Source organism: Uranotaenia lowii, chromosome 2 (genome assembly GCF_029784155.1).
Source record: "Uranotaenia lowii strain MFRU-FL chromosome 2, ASM2978415v1, whole genome shotgun sequence".
Classification (NCBI taxonomy): Eukaryota; Metazoa; Arthropoda; class Insecta; order Diptera; family Culicidae; genus Uranotaenia; species Uranotaenia lowii.
The window spans coordinates 404,822,656-404,847,566 of NC_073692.1; the positions used below are offsets into that span (position 1 = coordinate 404,822,656).

Here is a 24,911-nt window from a genome sequence, read left to right on the forward strand (position 1 = left end):
AAAAACAAATCAAATTATCAACAATTATCACTACCTCAAAGAGAATGATTTTTATAACGACCTGGCTTGATATCGGCTTGGCCTCGACTATGTGGACATTCATGGCACATATGATATCTTAAAATGTAAATGACGAATAGTTTAAACTAAAAAAATTTCCTAGAAGATCTGAGACTTCCAGTTTTTATTCCACAGTCAAGATTCAGTTTAACAAATTATATTTAGCTCCAATTCATAAACTTAAATAATAAATCCATATCTAAAAATAATTCCGAACATTATTATGGAATTGTTTTTTAATAATTTCAAATTTAAAGCAGCCTCAATTAACATTTTAAAAATCATTTTTCTATTTAAATTTCATTCAAAATTGGTAATGCGCCAAATGTAAAAAAAATCGAGTTGTTAGCTAAGTGAAAGACCTACTGACAAGCGTGTTGAATTAAAAAGTAGGTCTCCTAACGTTGCCGGAGCCGGATGGTTGAATGAGTAAGTATTGAGGAAATAAAATAATATTTTTGCTGGGTAATAGAGCTGTCCCACTTAAAACGCGATTTACTGAAAACCTTTTTGGCGCATCCGCTCTTATATAAAATTAATACCAATGTATTCCTATAGCTATCTCTGTTTATATCCAATTGTATGTAATCCCGATATTTGAATGAAAAACTCACTAGGCACTAAAAACTACACTAGGCTTGATAAATGATGTTGATGAGAGAGAGCTCCTAGGGTGATGCAGATTACAGATACATTTGAACAGAAGCATCTGAAAACGATTACAGATTCTCTTAGATACATCAGACTTCATGTGAAATCTTTTAAATCGCGTTCTAAATCTGAACAACGGGCTTTCCAACCACTTTTTGATGTTGAGTGGCCATGACTAGCATTATTAGATTTAACCATTTTACCTAAAAAAGAAAAACTATGTTACAACAAAATAAGATAAGTTGACACATTTTACCATCAGATATGATGACTGCGGAAAACCTGACGCGTAGTTGATGCGGAGCTGCAGCTGCCGTTGATTTTGTTGCTTCAGATTGGTTTAAAAAAACTCGAAGAGCAGAGAAAAGCTACATAGCAGAACGATCATAGTGAACCTGGATAGTAATAAAATGAAATAAAAATAACGACATAAAAATTATAAATTTACAAATTGAATGATAAATTCCTGGGACATAACTTTAATTCCAATATGTTTACAGAACCATTCTCAGTTTTCTAATCATAATAACAGATTACAGTAAATTTATCATAGTTCATAACCGTCAATTTTAAATTTGGACTCAAAAGTATACAAACGGTACTAGATTCAATCTGATTTCTGATTGTTTATTTATATTCAAAGAGCAGGTTTCAAGAAACTCTAAGCTGAATGAAACTCCGATTTCGAAGTAGTCGATGATTCCTTGGAATTCAGCCACAGTATTTTAACAACCCAAATACTAATATTAATGTTTTTTTTTTAATTTAATTAGAGAGACTTTTCCAGTTAATTCGTCTCTGATCAGTAAATAAATCAAATAATGAATAACGAAACTCACTGAGGATGCAAGCAAGTAGCTAGTGAAATACTAGTATTTGGGTTTTTCAAATACTGTGACTGAATTCAAAGGAATCATCGACTACTTTGAAATCATGATTGTTCATATTTAATTCTGATCTCTGAAATTCCTATATTGGATTCAAATCAAATACGAAACATTAGAGAGATATAAGAATAAAATTTAGAAATAGAATTCAAATTTAGGATTAAGATAGAGAACTGTTTTGGTTATATATAGTAAAAATTTTTACATACCCCTGCAGCATTTATCCCCGAGCAAGTGTTCGAAATTGTTTTAGAGTTTTGCTGCCATCATCTTTTTGTATCAATGAAGGTGCTTCTGGCAAAGTCGATCAAGCAACGCAACGTCGGAAGCTTACCTTGAAAAAAATTGAACATAAATAGCAAAAAAGATTTTAAAATTTACAAATTTAATACCAGAAGGTGGACTACGCGATAGTCTTCGGAACCATTGAAGCTTATTCCGGGGACTCTTGAACCACTGACCACCTTGAATGGTAAGAGCTTTTTTACCCGACTCTGCTGATCCGGCGAAATGCAACCTTGAAAAACAAAAACAAACTATAGTATACAAATATGATTGAATAATACAAATTTACAACTTTACCGTCAACAGATGGTAACTTCGGGAGAATGAACAAAACCATTTTATCCGCACTTTTTAACGGAATTCCTAACGTTCGGGTTTTCCGTAAAGGCATTGCTTTTTCTTCTGTCCGATTCTCCTGATTTCGTAGCCCGTGGTGCTCCTTTTGAAGAAAAAACAAAATATGTAAGGAAAATTGCGAAACTTTACCTGTTTCAATGCCTAGAGATTACCTCGGAAGAATATTTAGGGGCCATCGGAGATTCCTTTTGGTGCGATCCAGGAAGTCGTGTGTTCTGCTCACTTGAATAAAACCAAAACACAATTTGAACGATGTTTTTCTTCCGCCAAGTATGTTTACTGCTGTGACTCTTGATGATGTGGTGCTGGTTGTTCCGGCGGAGTGTTCACCTTGTTTCCGCTGGAACTGCTCCGATTTTTGTCCGGTCGGATGATGGAGTTTGTCGAGCTGTACGGGGTTAAGAAATAAATAAATTATTTGCTGAAAACAGTTTTTTTTTCACTTACCTTTATCGCTCTCTTTGTTGTCGGCCTCGGTGTGAAAATCTTTCAGTGCTGTCAAGGTTTTTCCGGTCCAATTCCCGGAGTTTTCCGGAATCGTTAGTTTTTCTTTTTTAAGCTGATGCGCAGAACTCTTTCAGTCATTCAAGACACTACACGAAAATGCATGAATACACATGAATGCAAAATATAAACTCTATGTTAAAATAAACATTTGAAAATTAATGGATTTTCTAATACATTTGATTATGATTATTAGGCTCATGGTATTCATTAGATTTTCCTATACTTTTTAGTATGTTTTTCATCAACAAAATACACTTGCAGAATTTATTGAATTTTCCAATAACTTGTACAGGATAAATCATTACTTTGTAATTGAGCGATAAACTTTAAAAATTATTGAAATGACCCAGTAGATTTTATTTCCAGATTTGGTTCAGTGTGGAAACGCGACCGAATCGAATCGACGAACGACGACGAGGCTGCTTTCTCTTAGCTTCGTTCAATCGTAGGTAGGAATTGGTTTCTACTGGTTTCTGTTAACTGGTAGTTAATCAATGAGCCAAAGTTTTGACGAAACTAGTCGGGTCGTTGTTCAATAAAGCAAGTTGAAATCGCTCGAAACTAGTCAAACTAATCCATTAAAAAGTCTGTTCAATGAAATCTAGTCGAAACGGATCGAAACAAGTAGAAATGGATTGACAGTTGATCACCTGTCTCTTTCCAATTGACTTCGACCGATTTCTACCAGGTCGAAACGAATCCAATTGCCGAGCTGGATTGGTTTCGACTAGTTTCTATTTGCTCCATTGAACAAAGACCTGACTAGTTTCGACCAAAACATTAGCTCGTTGAACATCTACCAGTTGACAGAAACCATGCAGTTGAAACCGATTTTTACCAACCATTGAACGAAGCTTTTATTGAACAGACCTTTTGTTGTCTTCTGCTGGTGAGCTTTTCCGCGTCGTTCCGTTTCGCTCTTTTCGTTGATCGATGCGGATGCGATGACAGTTTGCGATGACAGCTGATACCCACCAAAACAAAACGTCTCGAGTAAGAAGTAAGATATGGGAAGCTTCGTGAGAGAAAGAGAAAGCGAACATTGCAGGGCTGTGTCAACCAATGGATATGAAAACATCGCATAAAAACATTTCTGTGCTGTGTTGCCATATGTGGGTTATGAAAATAAAATAGGGAAAATTGGGCAAGACAAAACATTTAACAAAAAGTTTCCCCGTATACTGAATTTGGATTTTGGGGAAACAACTCTTAGCTTAGCTTAGCTTAGCTTAGTTGACTACTCATATCCACCTTAAATCATTGAACTTGAAGTGCTTAGACATGACCATTCATTTAAATCTTCAGATAACATATTTGATTAGACTTTGTTCAACTTACGCACTTCGAATTCCATGATCGCTGGCGTGGCTAAGCAGAACAAGTTCTACCTCGCCAATGGTTGCTACTCCATGATTGATCGAGGCCATCAGCTTTGTGCAAGGGCCAAAAGAATGGTGCTTGGGACTAGCAGTTCATTCACAATGCACAAAACTTATGCTCTCCCTTTGAAAATGATCAATAACGGCGCCGGCCACGTCCTAGTAGTCAAAAAGGAATGAAGGAAGGATTGTTAGTAGGATATTTTGTAGGATCAATTAACAACCTTTTGTCCCTTTATATCCCAAAGATATATATCGAAAAATTAAGAAACAAAGGTAAGTCAATATCACCAACTATAGAAACCGTCTATACGTCTGCGAATCTATATTTAAATATCCAAGGCAAGGGTTGTGTTAAAAGGGGAAAGGTTAAAGATCAGGATCCATTTTGGTCAATGGTGCGATAGAGTTTTCCTACACCTCCTATGCTCCTAGATTTTTCCTAAGGAAACTCCTATTTCTATCTTTGAGGCAGTGGAAAGAAACTAAGAAAGACCTTTACCTAATAAAGTGAAAAATATGTTTAATTTTTTAACTAACTTGTATTCCTAATTCATTTTCCTGATACACTAATGTTTTTTCAAAAACGACTTTTCAGAGTTAAGATACTTTAATTATACTTCTAAGAATATTTATAAGGAAATGTAGAAAGTATTAAAATGTTGTTGATGGATGAAGTGAATCGTCTTTTTGTTCTATTTGATTTTTGACTTGTTATGTAGTTTGTGATAACTGAATAAAATCGTTTTTGGAACTCATTAGTACAATTCAACTCTTTGCCTCATATTCTTTATGAAAAATTTATCTAATTTTAACAAAGTTTTATGACGGTAAAAATGTTTAGTCATTTATTAACATCCGTGATGGTTATAAAAATTATTATGGAATTATTAATTATTTTTCAAAGTATAAATAATGCAATATGTTATAGTGAATCATTTATTGGCCCTTATTGTTTTATGTCATTGCATTTTTAAACAGAATGCAAATTGAAAACTACGTTATTCAATCTTAAGGTATCACGACAAAAAGATTGAAAATTTTATATTTTAATACTATTGTTGATTGTTTATATTGCTGAAGATATTTTGATGCGGGAATAGGTGCATAACTATTTTATTTTTAAAACTGATGACTGAATGTTAAATTTTTGTTGGTGGTTAATAACAGTTTCAAATCAATCTAGCCATAAATCGAAAAGAATTTTCACGTTAAAAAGTTAAAATTATACATTAAAAATAATAACAAATTTACAATAAAACTATAAAAACAAGCACATTCACACCCTGATTTTAAGACAATAATTTGCATAACTCAAGAAGTTGTTTTAAGGTAACGCCTAGATTCAACGGGGAAACATCCCGTGTTGAAATATAACTGCAATATTTCCTACCATTTAAGATGTTTTTTACGAAGAAAATATGAAAAATGAATCAAATAAGATAAAACAAAATAATTGAAAACACTTATCTTAAAATCTGCAGTTGTCTTGAAGGTCTACGTTCTTCTTGAATTAAAATCTCCAATAGATACTTTTTTTTTAGCTGGATGCATCGATTCAGCAAAACTCACTATTGCAGTTTTGTAAAACTTCAGTTTGAAACCACACCTGAACTTGTTAATATCACTTCAAATATTTGCACTGCAATTAAATGATAATATCTTTGTACAACTTGACGATTTTTGGTTATTCAAACTTTTATTTTTAAAAATTTTCACGGAGCACGAAAAAATTGCGTCCGATGTCCAAAACTCATGGCTTACTCCTTTTCCGGATTTTGGGGAAACAACTCTTCAATAATTAACTAAAATGACAAAAATAACAAAAATGACAAAAATGACAAAAATGACCAAAATGACAAAAATGACAAAAATGACAAAATATTTTTGTTAATTTCGTCAGTTTTGTCAATTTTGTCAATTATGTCAATTTTGTCAATTTTGTCAATTTTGTCAATTTTGTCAATTTCGTCAATTTTGTCAATTTTTGTCAGTTTTGTCAAATTGCGTTAATTTTATCAATTTTGACCATTTGGTCGGATTTGTCAATTTTGTTCATTTTTGTCAATTCGTCAATTTGTTAAACTTGTCAATTTTGTTGAATTCTTTTAACAAAAAAAAAATCACTTGTAATTTGATTTCATTTTTTCAGCGTCTTATATCAATTTGGAATAAACGGAAAAAACTGGCATCCCTAAAAATCGATTCTATGTTTTTGTTCCAAGACACCAACCAATTGCGATGTGTTTTCGTTGCTGCACAACGAGACTTTTCCCGAAAATTGGTTAAATTGTTTCAAAGGAATAATCAAAAATGTTTATTATTTTATACATTCATTTCATATCTTGCGTGAGCTTTCATTTCGTCGTATGAAAGAAAATTTGAAAAAAAAACACAAAAACTAGTCGCAACTTCCATTTGGAATATTTGTAGCCTGGAAAACATCCCAAGCAACCAAAAGTCACGTTCTTACTTAAAGATGGAACTCCAAAGATCACATTTGGCTGAAAAAATGTTTTAAGGGAGCTTTAGGTTACTCACGTCACGTAAAAGTTACTCAGGAACTTCCATCGCCTTTTAAAAGGTTAAAATAACGATAACGGAACTTCTAAGCGCCTTTAATGCAATTTATTTTGAGAAGGTCAGTTGCGTTCGCTAAGCACTTTCTAAGATACTTCTATGTATTTAAAGGAACTTATTTGGGAATCCCATAACACTTCTAGGTATTTTAAGGAACTTATTTGGGAATCCTAAGCGACGTGTCAAATATGTCTGTCAATTTTATGTCATGGTATTTGTTTTGTTTTTATCAGTACTTATATTAACAATCGGATTCAATGCAAAATAAAAAAAAATGTCTAAGGTAAAAACAAACATGTAAAAGAATTTTGTGGATTTTATATTTTCAGAGCCTTTTCATCATCCACCCCTGCGATTAAGGAGCTTGCTGCCGGCGATTTAGAAATGCATTCTGGCACAGCTCAAGAAAAACCCTTGGGAAACAAAATAGCCATAAATTCCGCTCATTTCGGAAAATTTAGGATTTGTGCTGGAGGACTAGGCTGCTGCTGTAGGTAATAGTGTCTTTTGTGAAATAATTTTAAAATTTTTAAAGAGTGGTTTATTTGAATAAACTTTTGAATGAAATATTTGTAATAACATATTTATTTGGTGAACTGAAAGTCCTTGAAAAACGAAATGTATAAACTCTCAACCAACCCATTCGATCATCGCTCATACGCGAGTTCAAATAAAATTAGTTCAAATACTTATTTTTACAGAGGCAAGAGCTATTGCTGAATTGGTCGAGAGGCTGGTGAGTTTCATTGCAACATTGAGAGCAGCGGTTCAATTCTCGAAGCGTAAGTAGCTTTTGTACCACAACTATGTAATCAGAATTGAAATCAATGAGATATACCATGATAGACCGGCAATCTAGCAATCTGTCATCTGGTTGTCAGAGAAATCTGTCAATCGGATTTTTTTCGTCGCGTAGAAGTTTTTTGACATTCTCTTAGAGGCTGAATAGCATTCTACTACTAGCTTTAAGAACTTAAATTTTGAGCTGATTAGCATTCTCTTCAGACAGAAACGAGAGCTGATTAAGCTTCTATGGAACCTTTTTAAGGGAATTCTGGTTGCTTGGGATATTCTTTATTTAAATACAAATTTTATATGAAACGAATCAAATTTGAAATTATAGAGTTTATATTGAGTTTAGCTGATTTATATTCGATTCAACATGAAAATCCCCTCTTTTGTATTACGGAGACAAACAGTTAGAAATAAGCTAGTTAAGATTACTTTCTTTCTTCAGAATAAAACGCATCACCAGTTTAGATTGTATTTCAGTTTTTTATTAATCACCTTCATATATATATTTTACAATAGTTTTGTTCTCTTTGTCTTCTCTTCATTGTATTTGCCCCATTCTCTTTTTGTCGATTTTGTTTTTCGGGTTTAGCTCACCATAGAGACTTTTAAGGGATACGTTTTTGTATGTCACTTTTAGCGTTGTCTCGCATTGTTGTAACCATATCGTTAGGATTTGGAATGGTTTCATTTTCTTTTCATATTTTTTTTGTCTCCACCGAATCCACATTGTCGTCTAATCAATTGTTTTGCAATCCTAGACATTTTTCTCCAGTGGCTTTTGTCACTTCTTGTTTTTTTTTTGGTTTTTTTGGTTCTATTCTCTTTTTGAAATATGGGTAATCGTTCTATTTACACATGCACAATAGACCTTTGGTTGTCCGAAAGCAAAACATCTGATTTTATCTAGGTAAAACTGATCGAAGTTTTTGAATCATGTTCGGTGATTTTGTTGTTTCTCTATTGTAGATTATGATTCAGCTGTTTCTGTTGAAGTCTTCTTAAGAGTTTAGAAGAATTGTGTCCTTTTAAAGGACTCCAAAGGCGTTTAAATATTGTTGATCATTCAAAATTGAAATCGGAGAAGATAAAATTGAAAAATACCAGTCGGAATTTTCAGTTTTGTGTGAGCGCTATCGCATTTAAATGTCTGTCCAGTTTCAGAACAATCTGACTTGATCTTCTCAACGTTTTGGTTTAAATATACGTCCTATCTTTTTTTATTTCTTCTGATTGAAGTTCTTCTCACATTTTCCGCTTTTCTGATATGGAATGGTTAGAATGCAAATAGATGTTTTCGCTCTCTCTCTCTCTGTCTCGATTTATTGATATAAGGTGAAGGAACAAAGTTAAGAAATTTTTCGGGGTGCACTGTTGCTACGTCGCAAACTTTCGGTTTGCACGGAGAGAAAAAATGTCAGATAATACGTCAAACACCTGTGGTGAGTGAGACTTGTTGATTTCGGAAACGAACCGCCTTTCGGGTTCCGTGGAAAGAGCGGAAAAGCGCGAATACGAATGATAAATGTTCTCTGTCGATTCAGGCAATGTACAAGCAGCGTTTCAATCATCCATCAATGGTCAATTTGTTTCTGTTTCTGCCTCCGTGGTTTGGATAAATTTTTCGTGTTTCAGGCAGGAAAAGACATCCGTAAATATCCGAAATGATGATGCGCGGCATCACAAATCGGCACTTGGAATTTTACCAGCTGTTCCGCGGAGATTTTTCATCAGTTATATTGTTTGGTTTTGTTTGTTTTTTTTTTTTTAATTTTTATCATTCGTGGTCCCACAAAAACAAACAGAATCTTTGAACTATTCCTCGAATTGATGTAAACCAATTTTTATTTCTAGGAAGATGAATCATTATTACAAGAGACAATTTTTGACGCGATGTAAATGTTGTCAAAATTTTGTAAAATATCAAATTTTATGGACTGAAAAACAAATTAAACCAAATATATTTTGTACATGGCTTGTACTTTAAAATTCTGGTAAGCAGATCAAAATTCAGATTCAAAATTCTGATCCAGTTTTCAGGTTTAGAATTAAGATTCAGATCTAGAATTGAGGACTCAGATTGGAAATAAAGTTTTTTTGCAGAAATAGATTCAAAATGAATATTTTCAGATTAAAAACCCAGAATTTAAAATATATTTAGAACCAAGTTTTTTACTCGGAGTTTAGATTCTTTTTCTTCTTCTTTCTCGATCGAAAACGTCTTCTGTCAACTTCAAGTTGTGGCCCAGTAACTCGAACTATATGGCCAGTTACATTAAGTTCAGATTCAGAAAAAAAAACAAATTGAATTTGGAACAAATTTGTTAAACATTACTAAACAGTACAGTACTAGAGGCAAAAAAAAATATAAAAAACTCAAACTAAAAGTTTTTATTGCAAGTTTCATTTGCCTCTTTAAATCGTTTTTTCCGATTAAAGTTCTTCGCGCTTCGACAGTTTTCTGTTCTGTTCTGGACAATCACTATTGGAAAACGTTTGTTGTTCGATTTTTGCTCTCTTTTGTTTAGCTCTAATTGGGAATGTTCATTATTTACAAAGAAAGAAATTGTGTGTACGGAGATCGGCGGTAAAGTGGTTGAATCGTTAGTTTTTTTTCTTGATAAGGATTTAAATTTTTTTGAAAACTGTCATTGATTTGTCGACTTTCACCCGCGATTTTTGTTTGTTTCGTTTGTTTTTGCTTTGTTTCTGTCTCTGTTGCGCCTTTGTTGTGATTTGTGCGCTTTAGCACAAGTAGGCGTTTTCGACTGCTTTGTTGTCTTGCTTTGTCCATATTCATCAGAAAGGCCTATTCGTAAGTTTCTCTTGGTTTTGATGTTTTTTGTTTTGTTTTTTGGTTGAAATTGTATGGCATCGTTCGTTTTTTTTTGTTTTTACTTAATCTATAAAATTTTATTACCTCTTATCTTACGCTTAGTTTTGCTCCTTAAGTGATAAAATACGGTTGGAAAGTGGTTGTTCTTTCAAACTGCAGATTTTGTCTGTTTGCTATTTTTCTTTCTTTATCCGTATAGCAGGTTGTGTGACCTACACGCATTTTGTTCGTTCGTATTTTCCCTTTTTTCAACTGAAGCATTCCAACATCTGACTCATACAATGCTCATTCTCATGATAATGTTGTGCAGGTAAAGAACTGGAACACAAAACTGCTTTCTCTCTCTCGCGTGTTTGTGTTCTTGTTCGCTAAACTCTAATCACTGCGCGCTCTACCCTTTTTTTTCTTCTTTACAGCAGCTGGTCCGATTCCCATCCGGATCGTCAACTTCCGGACGTCACGCCAACATTAGATTCTATATCTATATTTATATATTCCTATAGAGTCATAGTTTCCATCGTTCTTTTTTAATCTTTAATTACCCTCTAGAATAGTAGTTTAGTATTATACACTTGGAAAAAAAAATTACAAGCTTCCGTTCCCTACGTAATAAATATGTGTATTTCCGTTACTCTCTAGTCTCTATAATCATCATCAACTGATTCCATTCCAGATGCGATTCGTTCTCAGCTTGCATTTGCAGTATGGGTTTTCAATAATATATTCTTAAAAGTCTCATAATTTACGGATTTCAATTTACCTAAAGCTGTCAAAGTGCATTCAACTGCAGTAGGCTTCGTGCTTATCTGGAATAATCAGACAACCTCCAACAGTTGGACACACCATGGCACAGTTGTTTTTCTTTAGAAAGAGAAGGTTTCTTTGGTACAAAAATATGGCCGTCGGCGACATTGAAATGTTTGTTTTGTTTTTGCATAAACTAAACCTATGAACATTATAAGGGAAAAGAATTTTATATTTTCTCTTACTTAACAGCTAGCGGTAGGCTCCGTTAGGTTTTTGGGACAAAAATGGCAAAAGCAACATGTCACCTTTGTTTGTTTGTTTGTTTGTTTTTGTTTTCGGTTGCTATTTACGAAAAAGCTATTGTTGTTGACAGATACTCAAACTGTGGCGCCATCTCTTGTTTTGTTGTTGTTCTGATCACCAATCGAAGATAGTAGCGAGCGGTGGTTGTCGTAATGGCGTCTCCTATTGTTAGAAAATGCTACACTTTCACCGGGGTCGTTTTTCTGGAGATAATATGTTTATGTTGTTCTGCTACGACCTTATCATTAAGTTTTCTTTTCGTTTCGGTTGCGCTAGAAGTAGTAGTTCAGCCATTTCCACGCCCCTTACTACTAGTTAGTGTATTAGCTAGTTCGCACAGTTACACACCTACGTCCTCGTAGTGATTTATCGATGGAACAACAAAAAATTGCCGCTAATGGTGGAGGGAGATGTTGATGCAAATCATGCCGCGGTGCTGCCTCTGGTGGTGGCGAGCGCAAACGTCACTATCGTCACTGCGAGGAGTAGCAGTCGGGTGGATGATTTATGGAAATTAGATGTTCCGGCGTTGCTGCCGAGCAGTTTCTTGTCCAGCAGACCGGCACCGTGGACTGCCGGTTGGGCCGATGGCTCCAGTTCTTGATCTGTGGAAACAGAAAAGGAAGAAAGAAACAAAGGTTATGGTTAGAGATTATCGAATTTGTTGATGTACACTTCTAGCTTTTTCCACACCTAATTGGGTGCGTCGTCGTCTTCGTTTTGTGTGGAGGTCGTTTTCGAGGTTTTTGATAAGGATCTCATGAATTTAGCAGCCTATTTTCCGAGGGAATCAACAGAAATCTCAACGAGCGTTCCTACCCCTGATTTTGACTAATGTGAGTTAGCGGTGGTTAGCGATGCCATTAATCTGAATCTCGAAATAACTTATAGCTTAATTCCTGTTTTCGAACAATTGGAACGTTCCAAGGAGAATTGAGAACATGATTGATTTTAAGCCCTGAACCAAAATAGCCTCAGAATTAGCTGTATCTGGTCAAGGGTGGCTCCAGAGAGTGAATCAAATGTAGAAACAGAAACAATACGAGATGTGCATCTAAAAGCTAAAAAAAAGCTGGCTAAGATTGAAGTTGGGTTCTTATAGGCGATGGAAGCGGTGCCAAATTTGGGAGATGGTTTTCCACTAGTGCAAGTGGGATGCAGCTCAAATTTCTCCCAACTTTTGACAAATCTTACGGCTTTTCTTAAGGAGAGAAAGAATAACTTTTCGATTCCATCGTCCTTTGCAAATCACAAATTCTATGTATCTCACTTGAGTGAGTTGGCTTGGAGTGGCTCCAGAGAGTGAAGTCTGACCTTTTGTTTCAATCAATAAGCTGTTCGCTTTAGTCTGTTTAGTTATTTTTCATGCTATCTATGTATACTAACCTTCCGACCGGGTCGCAAAGTGGAATATACTGGACAGTCGGTTCCAGCCGTGGTCGTTGCGAGCCTGAACCCGGGCCTCGTAATTGCTTCCCGGCTGGAGGTTCCGCATCTGGAAGCTCATCCGATGCCGGGTGCCGGGCTGATAGTTGTACGGCGCATTGTAGTAGTGTCCCCCGTGGAGGCTGTTGTAGTCGCCAAACATCTCCGGGATGACGACGTTCTCCCACTGCTCGGAGCCACCGCTCATGCCAGACAGATGACCAGAGCCGGAACTGCTGCCCCCGTACATGCTGCCGCTGCTGCTGCCGCCATAGTAGCTGCCTCCCTGGTGCGACGAGTAGATGTGGTTGTCCAGAGTTTTGTCCATCATCAGACCGCCGCCACTTCCGCTCGAGTGGAGTAGGTTGTGCTTCGAGGGGGACTGCAGCCGGTAGAATAGGCGGTACTCCCGGATCGGGGAGTAGCTCTGCACGGTCCAAGAAATGTTGTACTGGTCCCGGTAGCTGCTCAGCGTGGGCTGTAATGCACAGAAAGCAGACAAATTATGTTTATTGAGTTAGTCACGTTGGAAGGGCAAATTATTGAATAATATCTTCTCTTGGTTCATGAGAAAAAACCAATAAATTCAGACAAGGAATATTAAATTTGGCAAAATCGTCAAAAACTGGATAAATTGACCTCATAAGAGTCAATTTCAATTCAACAATGTTCACAATTTTGAAAATTTTGACAATTTTGCCAATTTTGCCAATTTTGTCAATTTTGCCAATTTTGCCAATTTTGCCAATTTCGACAATTTTGACAATTTTGACAATTTTGACAATTTTGACAATTTTGACAATTTTGACAATTTTGACAATTTTGACAATTTTGACAATTTTGACAATTTGACAATTTTGACAATTTTGACAATTTTGACAATTTTGACAATTTTGACAATTTTGACAATTTTGACAATTTTGACAATTTTGACAATTTTGACAATTTTGACAATTTTGACAATTTTGACAATTTTGACAATTTTGACAATTTTGACAATTTTGACAATTTTGACAATTTTGACAATTTTGACAATTTTGACAATTTTGACAATTTTGACAATTTTGACAATTTTGACAATTTTGACAATTTTGACAATTTTGACAATTTTGACAATTTTGACAATTTTGAATATTTTGACAATTTTGACAATTTTGACAATTTTGACAATTTTGATAATTTTGACAATTTTGACAATTTTGACAATTTTGACAATTTTGACAATTTTGACAATTTTGACAATTTTGACAATTTTGACAATTTTGACAATTTTGACAATTTTGACAATTTTGACAATTTTGACAATTTTGACAATTTTGACAATTTTGACAATTTTGACAATTTTGACAATTTTGACAATTTTGACAATTTTGACAATTTTGACAATTTTGACAATTTTGACAATTTTGACAATTTTGACAATTTTGACAATTTTGACAATTTTGACAATTTTGACAATTTTGACAATTTTGACAATTTTGACAATTTTGACAATTTTGACAATTTTGACAATTTTGACAATTTTGACAATTTTGACAATTTTGACAATTTTGACAATTTTGACAATTTTGACAATTTTGACAATTTTGACAATTTTGACAATTTTGACAATTTTGACAATTTTGACAATTTTGACAATTTTGACAATTTTGACAATTTTGACAATTTTGACAATTTTGACAATTTTGACAATTTTGACAATTTTGACAATTTTGACAATTTTGACAATTTTGACAATTTTGACAATTTTGACAATTTTGACAATTTTGTAAATTTTGACAATTTTGACAATTTTGACAATTTTGACAATTTTGACAATTTTGACAATTTTGACAATTTTGAAAATTTTGACAATTTTGACAATTTTGACAATTTTGACAATTTTGACAATTTTAACAATTTTGACCAGGGATGGAATCGAAGAGATTTTGATCCGACAAACGTTTAGTCGTCAAGTGTACAAGTCGCGATCTGTACAAACCGAGAGCAAAATCATATCCCCTCGATAGAGGATTTTTATTGAAACGATGATGGTTGAATACCGACAAACACATTTTGAGACTGTGTGTAGCTCGGGGAGAAGAGCTACCCTTTTTGCTAGCTAACTTTAACCAATCACAACGTACGCTTGGCTCGCTGAGAATGAGTGTCTTACATACACAGATCCTTGCGGATCTGAATCGAATGGCGCAAACGAAGCTTAAACATATGACAGGCGACGTGGATGGAAGTTCAACTGTCGGCCGGCACATGTTGAAGAATTTCTTTTGGCTTAGCGCACGGACATGGGAGTTTTAACTGATTTATTCAAAATTTATTACTTTGTTTTAGATCACCATAGCGCTTATATTAATAATTACCTTGAATTGGTTTTAATATGATTTTTTTAACTTTTGTATTGAAAATTCCAAGCAGAAGCTGATAAAACTGGAATAAAATCAAATTGGTTAAAATGAGGTGCTTGGGAATAAGGAAAAATCCGGAAAATTTCGTGAATTTCAAAGCTGGAAGTTTCCACAAATCACCGGGAAAGTGCTCTTTTCTTTAATGATAATTTAATTGATATTTTATGATATTTCATTAAATCTTTGAACAGGTATCAGCACCAGTTCGCTACATATGAACATAAAGATAAAGTTTTGCTCATTTTGTTGTAAACTGTTGACAGTTTGAAAGCTCAATTAAACTTTTCTGATTTAAATAAGGATGATTTTATGATTCCGTGATACGATGTGATATCAAACGTCTAAACTTGAAGAACATATTCGTTTTTTCTAAACGCAGTTTGTGTTTGATATAGCTAGTTTTTCTTTACTAAAACCTTGATTTGATACCTCAAATATACCTTTTTACTATACTATTTTTTTAAATATCAAGTCTGTTTAGATTTTATAATTCATTTTCAGGAAACTCCCATATTTATAAAATTCTTCCGTCAAACTTCACAGATTTTTTTCGAGACGTGGAACCCTTATCAATTAAATTACTTACTGATGAAAATGTTTTTTTTTGTTAAATGTTTTGTGTTCTTTGTTTATTGTATACAAGCACTAGCGCTTTGCTACACTTTCTTAAAATAATTAAACTTTTCTTAAAAATAATTTTGATTTTATAAATTAGCATTTTCTTATAACATAAACAATCAGAAACACTCTTTTGAAAATGAAAGCTGCTGCTTACTTTTGTAATGTTATTGCAAATATGAATTAAAATCTTAAATTTTATATTGTATAATTTTATATTCTGAACATGGATGGTTTTTTTTACCAATATACGAATGTGTGAATTTTTTGCAAAAAACTGTTTGACTTTGACATTTTTAGTATTGCATATTCTTTTAAATTTTCATTTCGAATTTTCTACGACCACGACAATTCTTCTTCTGAAACGAATTACTTTTAATGAAGGATTTAAATTTTTGTTCCATAAAACTTTTAAATCAATTAAAATTCAAATAAATGTTTGAATTTTGAATATTGAAATTTAACATTAAAGTGATTTTTGGACAACAATCGTGTCTACATGCCTATATCTGATTTTCTTTCTTAGTGCATTCGCCAAGACTTCGTGATTTTCAAGATTCTCCGATATATGATTTTAAAGAAAGGTCTAATATGGACCTATGTCCACATAAAAAAAAAATTTTTATTAATAATCTGAAATTGCCAAAAACTCGCTTATTCTGTTTTCTGTTCAATAAAAGGTTAAATTTTGATTCAATTTAAACAATTTATTTCCAATGACAATCAGAAGTTCATATCGCTAGTGGATATTCGAGTTTGACATCTCGTCTTACAAAATTGGTTAACAAAAGTTCGAAGAAATGAATAATCTAGATCTGCAAAAACCAAAATTATCAAATAAAAAAATCATTAGACTTTTTTTGTTTAAATACAAACACATCAATTTCGTAGAAACCTTTAAGTTATTATTCATTTCTTTTAAATATGCATTTTTAATCCACTATTGTGGCATAAAAGATTTAAAATCTTGTCAGATTATTAATTATACAATAACATTGAGTTATTTCAAATTGATTTTAATTACCGTAAATAAAATAAGGGCACAATTTTAATTGCTTGATTGCCTTCTAACTCTTTTTTGTGGAAATATCTCCGATTATTTTACGACATTCAATCGAAAGTACCTTCAACTGATAAAACCCAAAAATCAGCACAAACCTATTGAGATATGTTATTACATAGAATTTAAATGAGATACACAACGCTACCAAATTCACCTTTCTTCGAAGTGTCAAAAATAATTAAAAAGCGCTGAATGGACAATTAGTTTTTTTCTACTAGATCTGAAATCTGGAATTCAAAGTTCAACACTTGGAAAATAAAGAAATAAGTAAAATCATTTAAATTTCATTTGCACTTTTTGGTAAAACTATAGATGATTCGAAGAAGCTCAAATAAAAGGTTTTAGTTGAATTATAAACTTTCTCTAAGAACACGTGTAATTTTGACTTCTTAGAAAAAGTTGGAAAGGGTCTCTCTTGCATGATTTTTCATAGTTTGGTTTATATGTTAATGTTGAAAGAATTTTCAACCACGCTAATTTTAAGGCATAAATCAAAATATTCGTAGTTCTTTACTTGTTCTGAAAATTGAAAATCTATGCAGAATTTAAATTCTAAAGTATGTTGTTTCATAAGTTATTATTGTTTGATTTTATCAATATCCCACACATTATTTGGATTCAGGATGCGAAATTCTTTCAATATCAGGTTTTTAACATAGACACCGATAATGTTGTTCCCATGTATTATTTAAATGGAACAGAATTTAATACACTTACATAAAAATCAAGCATCGAAGTGTTAAATTAACCCAGTTAATACTATTGATTACATATGGAAAAAGCAGTGTTGAAAAGAAGCACTTTTCAACACTGTTTCAGCTAAATTTTACTAATTAAAAAATGCCTCTGAAATTTTTTAACAAATTATGTAACTAACATTCTGCACCTAAGCCGAAGTAAATATGTAGTTCAGAAATTGAAATATCGATGATTTTTTCAAATAGTTATTTCTTTTTTTATTTATGCTACAAGTTGCGAAAAGTAGATTTTTCAGCACGAGTCGAGGATTAATCTAACGAGGGTTACCGTGTGATGAAAAATTCGATTTTAACAACGAGTTGCATACAATTTTTTTTTTGCTATTTCGTCGGTAACCATCGGGCATCAAACAGAAAGGAAGTCTAAAAACAGTGCTGAAAATTAGCACACCGTTTCAACACAGAACATCAAAAAAGCCGATAAAGTCAATAGATTCTGAATGTCAATTTTTTTAAAAACTATTTCTATTTTTTCGAAATTTCTTTCATTTTTGTGGATTTTTTTTTGTAGATTTTTACTTCTTGCAACAGATTTCACCCAGTTTTCCAACCACAACCTTCCGCCCATCCCCCCCCCCTTCCCTCCCCTCATCATTTGGATTGTTTTTCATCTTATGCTATATAACATTCCAAGGCTTGTTATCTTATTAATTGCTGTTGCGTACTACTCCAAACAAACGACCGAGCAACACACAAATGTTGTTGCGAGCAAGAGCTTCTCTTTGAATCTTCCAAAAAAATACAATCTTAACGCTATGATGGGATCCGATCGCAAGTTGTACATGTCGCGATCTGTGCTTAGTCAAGATCTGTACGTTTAGAGATTCGCATTTTGTTGCAACCACTCACAACAATCCGTACGTACGATATTGGCAGGCAAAGCGAGTGCGCTCATCAAGGACTTTCTTTTTATCTTGCTTTTCTAAGATTGTGGTAACTCGCCACTCTCGGAGATCTCCCCACATAACAGTAACAGAGCAGAGAGCATCGCTAGCTAGGGCGATTTGAATGTGTTCTACGGTTGGTCGCTCCCTGCTCAAAAGTCGCTAGAAGAGATTTTCTTCCATCCCTGATTTTGACAATTTGGACAATTTTGACAATTTTGACAATTTTGACAATTTTGACAATTTTGACGATTTTGACAATTTTGACAATTTTGACAATTTTGACAATTTTGACAATTTTGACAATTTTGACAATTTTGACAATTTTGACAATTTTGACAATTTTGACAATTTTGACAATTTTGACAATTTTGACAATTTTGACAATTTTGACAATTTTGACAATTTTGACAATTTTGACAATTTTGACAATTTTGACAATTTTGACAATTTTGACAATTTTGACAATTTTGACAATTTTGACAATTTTGACAATTTTGACAATTTTGACAATTTTGACAATTTTGACAATTTTAACAATTTTGACAATTTTGTCAATTTTGACAATTTTGACAATTTTGACAATTTTGACAATTTTGACAATTTTGACAATTTTGACAATTTTGACAATTTTGACAATTTTGACAATTTTGACAATTTTGACAATTTTGACAATTTTGACAATTTTGACAATTTTGACAATTTTGACAATTTTGACAATTTTGACAATTTTGACAATTTTGACAATTCTAATAATTTTGACAATTTTGACAATTTTGACAATTTTGTCAATTTTGACAATTTTGACAATTTTGACAATTTTGACAATTTTGACAATTTTGACAATTTTGACAATTTTGACAATTTTGACAATTTTGACAATTTCGACAATTTTGACAATTTTGGCAATTTTAATAATTTAGACCACTTTTTTGAAAATGTTCAAAAGTTAAGACAATTTTGAAAATGTTGAAAATTTGGAGATCATTCTGACAATTTTTAATATTTTTTGAATTTTTGAAATTTTTTGACAATTTGGAGACCAATTTGAACATGTAGAAAATTTTGAATTTTGTTTTTTTTTTTCAATACAGCCTCTTATAAGTCTATATGTTGTTCTAATACAAGCTTAAAACTTTTTATAATCTTAAAACTGTCTTAAATTCCATTGAAATTTAACAATATTGGATAAATTTGCTTCAAAATTATCCTAATTTTTTTTAGAATTGAAATTTTCTCACAATCATTTCACAATTTTTTCTCTCCAATGGATTAAGTAAAATTAAATGTTGTTGGACTCATCCGAAAAAGTTTGGCTAAAATGTGATGTTTCAAAGTGTCGCAAAATGGGCTCAAAATGTCACAGGGTTGTTTTCATGTTTTTCCAAACTTAACAGGCTCGATATAATTTCAAAATTATTTCAGAATACTCGCAAATTTTGGAAATTTTTTCTATAATATTTCTGCAATTGTCTGATAAAAAATTGTATTGAATTGTACTAGAAATTGTCTGAAATTGTTTAAAAAATTGCTCTGGACAAGAACACAACCGAGGAAGAAAGCCGACGAGTTTATTTTTTGACAGGAAAATTTGCTGCAATTTGTGATATATGTAAAATATTCAGAATCGGAATCTATTTGGTGGCTAAAGTCCAAGAAATGGAACCGTCCGGACTCTGGACTAGAGGCCCACCCAAATGAAGACCTACTAGCTAGCCTCGGTTTCTGCGAAGAAGCAAAGTTAGCAGTTTTCCCAACACCTCCTGATCCAGTCAAGCCGAGTTTTCAGAATTTTTTGCCGTAGTTGAAGCTATTTTTGCGTCCTGAATCATCTGTAATTATAGTGTCCCTTTGATTTGGTGAGCCCGTTCTGTATTATTTTTATTCTGTTTGTTTATTCATATTCTATTGAAAATGTATAACCAAAGCCGTTTACAATCATATGAAGCGTTTGGCAGGGAACTCCACGCTTCATTCCACCCTTGTTCCTGTATCTTTTGCGTTTATCATCACATGGTTGGCCTGGCCGTAGTAGTATCTGCAATGCATGTTCTATGTATCAGATACTATGTTGAAAAGAAAAATGAGGAACGCAAGTTTTTCATTTCCCAGGATGCATACAAGTTTTGGCCATGTTGATGTCAGAAGAAGAAGAAGAAGAAGAAATTGTTTAAAAAATTGCTCTTGAAGAGTTTCAAAAATACCTCGAAATTGAATCAAACCAGTCAAATTTGCTTTAAATTAGTTTAAAATTATTTCGAAATGATCTAAAGTGTAAATCCGAAATGTTTTAAAAAATTCGTAAAAATGCCGTAAAAATTATTAATAAAAAGATCTGTATGTAGAGTTAGTCGCCCTACGTTGGACCTTTAGGCGGTGGTTTTTATAAATCCAGATTTTTCTAACTAATGGACAGTAATTTCGTTTTTTTCAGTAAATCTATTCATAGTTGAGAAATCATCTGAAAGTTTGAAGGATAATTTTGAACTTTTGTTTCGGCGTTTATAATTTATAATTTACGAAGATGTGGATGACTAAAATTTCTATCTTTGAACCTACGAACACACACATATAAGAAAGATCTCAGTGAAACTTCATGTTTCTTTGAAGAGATCTAAATTCAACTTAAGACTAAAGCGTACATCTTTCAAGGATATAATGGCTAGCATCTTACTAATGCTAACACCACCAGCCCACAAAAATAGTACTATGTATGCCATGACCGAGATTCGATCTAATGACCTCTGGCTTAGAAGACTTAAACACTATCCTCTAGGCCACGGTAGGCAGAAAACTGTTTCTGGGGCTACTGTTCCTGCTTTAGAACTGGACTTGTACCCTTTATTGGACCTAGATGTAAAATACCGAAAAAAGTTCGATTTTCGGAAAAAAACAGGTTTATTTTAAGAAAAATAAGTAAAATAGTTCAAATTCATTACAGTGGCTTGAAATTTTTGCTTAAAAAATAAGATAACGTGATTTTTTCCAATTCACGCTTTTTTTTCTTCTCAAAATGGCTCTTACTAATTTAGTTGTCTGTTTTACCACTTTAGAGCCAGTAGTAGATTCATTAGAGTTACCCTTTTATAGCAAATAGCGGTATGATAAAATGTAGGAAGATTGAAACTTCATTGCTTGAATAAGATTATTATAAATCTATGCCAGTGAAATGAATTATTTTCCATTTTCTTCATTTTAGGACCAAAGTAGGCTCTAGGTTCGAAGTGAAATATTTTCGTTCAACTAACGGAAAATTATTGATAGATAATTGTTTTAAAAATGTCTTAAAATTGTGAAAAATATAATGTTCTCGTTGAATAAATTTCCCAAAATTTACCTCCTGAAAATTGCTTTGAAATAATTTCAAAACTGTCTCAATATTTCTCCCTATTGAGATACGAATCTTTTAAAAATGACGTATCTTATTATCTTCAAATTGTCACAAAACTGTCTCATTTCCATCTCTTATTTTTTACATGATTGTATCATATACCTTTTTTTTAATTTTTTTTCCTACAAACCAAATTTTATCTGAAGGGGATTCAGTTTTTCCTAGATTGACAAGAATTTTCTGAAAAAAAACTGCCTGAGTTGGTGTTGATGCCTCAAGCGATTACAAACTGTAATCAAAATGATGACAAAATTACTTTTCTTTGAAATATCAATTTGTTGAAAGTTGATGACAAAGAAAGTCCAAAAGAAGTATTGATAGCTCAACCTTGAACCATAGCACTAGATTTAAGATGCCAAATTTTCTACGGTAGCTGAACTAAAAATCATTGAGATTTCATTTATTTTCATAAAGCGGAAAAGTGAAATTATTATAGGGTTACCATATCCTGCAACGCCAAAAAGAGTACATTGAGAAAAATTTCCAAAATTGTAAAGATAAACGCCATTTTTTATGAAAACCATGATGAAAGAAATTATTCAAATACCGCCAATTTGTTGTAAGATATGTGACTCACATGACAACTGCTCAGAATTTTAAGATGGATTTTACAAAGTTTTCGATTTCATACTGAGAAAGCACACCAAAGTTGATAATAAACTGCACTTTAGAAAAAGTTTTTTCATATTAAGAGACGATTTTTTTTTAATATTTAAAAACATTATTGCTGCTAAATATTTGTGCGCTATGCTTTTAAAACAAGTTGTTGTTATGCATATTGTCTACTGTCCGGGAGTTCATTGCATACTCAAAGGCGCTAATTTTGAACGGAAAATCTTGATTGAAATCGTCAATGTACTCGTGATTCCTTCCATTTCTATCCATCCTTTGAAACATTTATCAATAGAAGCAAAACTGAAGTATTGTGCAACGAATGCATAAAAATAATGGATCTGTTGTATTTATAAGAATGCAATCTACATGTATTAGAAGAAATAAGTTCATGTAAATAACAACATTGTATTAAATTCCTTTCATTAAAAAAGAGTATACATTTCGTAAAATTTCACAAAAAGAAGATTACGCTCATTTCTTGATCGAAAAAGAGTACATGTACTCTTAAAAGAGTATGGAATCCCTGAATTATAATGATATAATGATTTGCTAATAATTTTTTTAGATGAAAAAACAGTTTTTTAAAGTATTAAAACATAAACAAATTAAAACAAAACCAAAAAACAAATTTAGTGGCTACCAGTGCACACATTAATTGGTGCCGAATTCTGAAGATAGCAAAACTAGGCATCGTTAAAGTTTCGTTAAATATTTTATCGAAATTATCGACCGAATTTTGGCCAAAATAAACGCCGGAATAATCATCGAAATTTTTGTCAAAAAATTCTCAAAATGTCGTCAAAATTATAAAAATTACAATTAAAATTATCAAAGGTATTGTTAAAACTGTCGCCAAAATTGTCAACAAAGTAGTAATCAAAATTCGAGACATTATCGTTAACATTTGTTTTCTACATTTTCGTTGAAGTTATCGTCTATCTGTCGATAAACTGTAATCATATTTTATTCGAAATTTTCGTCAAAATTTTTGTAAGGCAGATCAAAATTGTCATAAAAATTGTTAAAACTTTCGAACTGATTAAATTATCGGCAGTTTGCCTTTTCAAATGTTGTCAAAGTTCCCCTACAAGCTAAGCAATATTGTCGTCTCGTCAATGTTTTCTTTAAAATTTCTATCAAAATGTGTTGTCGTTCCAATATTCGTCAAAGTTGTTGTAAATTTTTTTGTAGGGATCATCGTACAAACATTTGCTGTCAAAAATATGGGTAAACTCATCTTAAGATCATATTGAAATTGTTACGCAAATAGTGAGAAAACTTTTTATCGTTAAAATAAATGAAAAATGGTAGAATAGTCGTCCGAATTGTTTTTAAAACTGTAATCAAATTTTTGATAAAATTAATGTAAACGATCTTTAATTTTTGTCAAACCTTTTTCACAGTTGTCGTTCAAATTGTTTCAACATTTTCGTTGTACGATCAATTTTTGCGATTATTGCCGTCAATATTATTGTCAAATTTTCTTCAAATTTGCATCAAAAACTTCAAAACTGTCATAGATGTTGTTGGGTTCTCTTCAAAATTAAAGTAAAACTGCTGTTAAAATTGAAGTAAAATTTTAAACAAAGTTCCCCTCCAAACTAAAGCAAAACTACAGTTGCAATTGACGACAATGTTTGTAAAAATTGCCATTAAGGTCGTCAAAATTGATGTCGAAGCAGTTTTTCTTCCTAGATTTTCTTGTTTTTGTTAACGAATTGTATTAACCATTGTTAAAAATGTTTATCAAAATTGTCAACTGTTTGTAGCTCAAACAATCGTTGAAATTTTCGTTAATTTTCATTAAAAAAACCAGCAGAATTGTCGAAAATTTTAAGATGTGAAAAAAAAAATGTTTATGAAAATTATCAACTAAATTGTCGTCATAATGGTCATCCAAATAGTAAGATCGTTTAGAGTAGACAATTTTGTTGCATTTTTTTTACAAACATTGGAAAAGAAAACTCCGTTTGATATTGTAAAGAAAAACTGGTCCAGTGAGGAAAATTGAAGACGACAATCTCACTCTCACTGGACAGTGCCATGGAAGAAAAACCAAAAGAGACGAGAGAAATGAAGGTCCATTTAGAAGTCTAGAAGCCCGTTTATTGACGGGGAGCAGCAGCCTCCCGCTCGTGGGAGAAGATGGCGTGGCGTGGCTTGAAGATTAAATTGTGTGGTGCTGCAGCTTGATAGCTGCAAGTCGAAAAGCTGCAAAGCGATATTACTCTGTACGAACATCCTATAGACGATCAGACTTTGAGGTGTTGTGTCGTGGTACACTGCAAACTTTCCCCCAGGATCGACAGACATAGTCGATAATCGGTTCACTTTTTTAAGTTTCTCTCCCCTTCACTCCAGTCAGAGC

The 24,911-nt window shown here is 32.7% G+C and overlaps 1 protein-coding gene and 1 long non-coding RNA gene across 3 annotated transcripts in view; both read right to left on the minus strand.

Moving 5' to 3' along the window:
• Positions 1-965: 965 nt before the first annotated feature.
• LOC129744523 (uncharacterized) lies at positions 966-2,852 on the minus strand. The gene is made up of 6 exons (XR_008736932.1): positions 2,688-2,852; positions 2,393-2,628; positions 2,181-2,322; positions 1,991-2,115; positions 1,808-1,932; positions 966-1,106 (listed from the first exon to the last, which is right to left on the minus strand). It is a non-coding gene; the product is annotated as an uncharacterized LOC129744523 (long non-coding RNA).
• Positions 2,853-7,961: 5,109 nt separating this feature from the next.
• The window catches only part of LOC129743829 (lachesin-like), a 573,951-nt gene continuing 557,001 nt past the window's right edge, over positions 7,962-24,911 (minus strand). For both annotated transcript variants that reach the window (XM_055736027.1, XM_055736028.1), the window contains exons 7-8: positions 12,771-13,287; positions 7,962-11,989 (exon numbers count right to left, since the gene is read on the minus strand). In XM_055736027.1, coding sequence (XP_055592002.1) covers positions 11,808-11,989; positions 12,771-13,287 — 699 coding nt within the window. In that variant the 3' untranslated portion in view covers positions 7,962-11,807. The remainder of the gene's footprint in view (positions 11,990-12,770; positions 13,288-24,911) is intronic.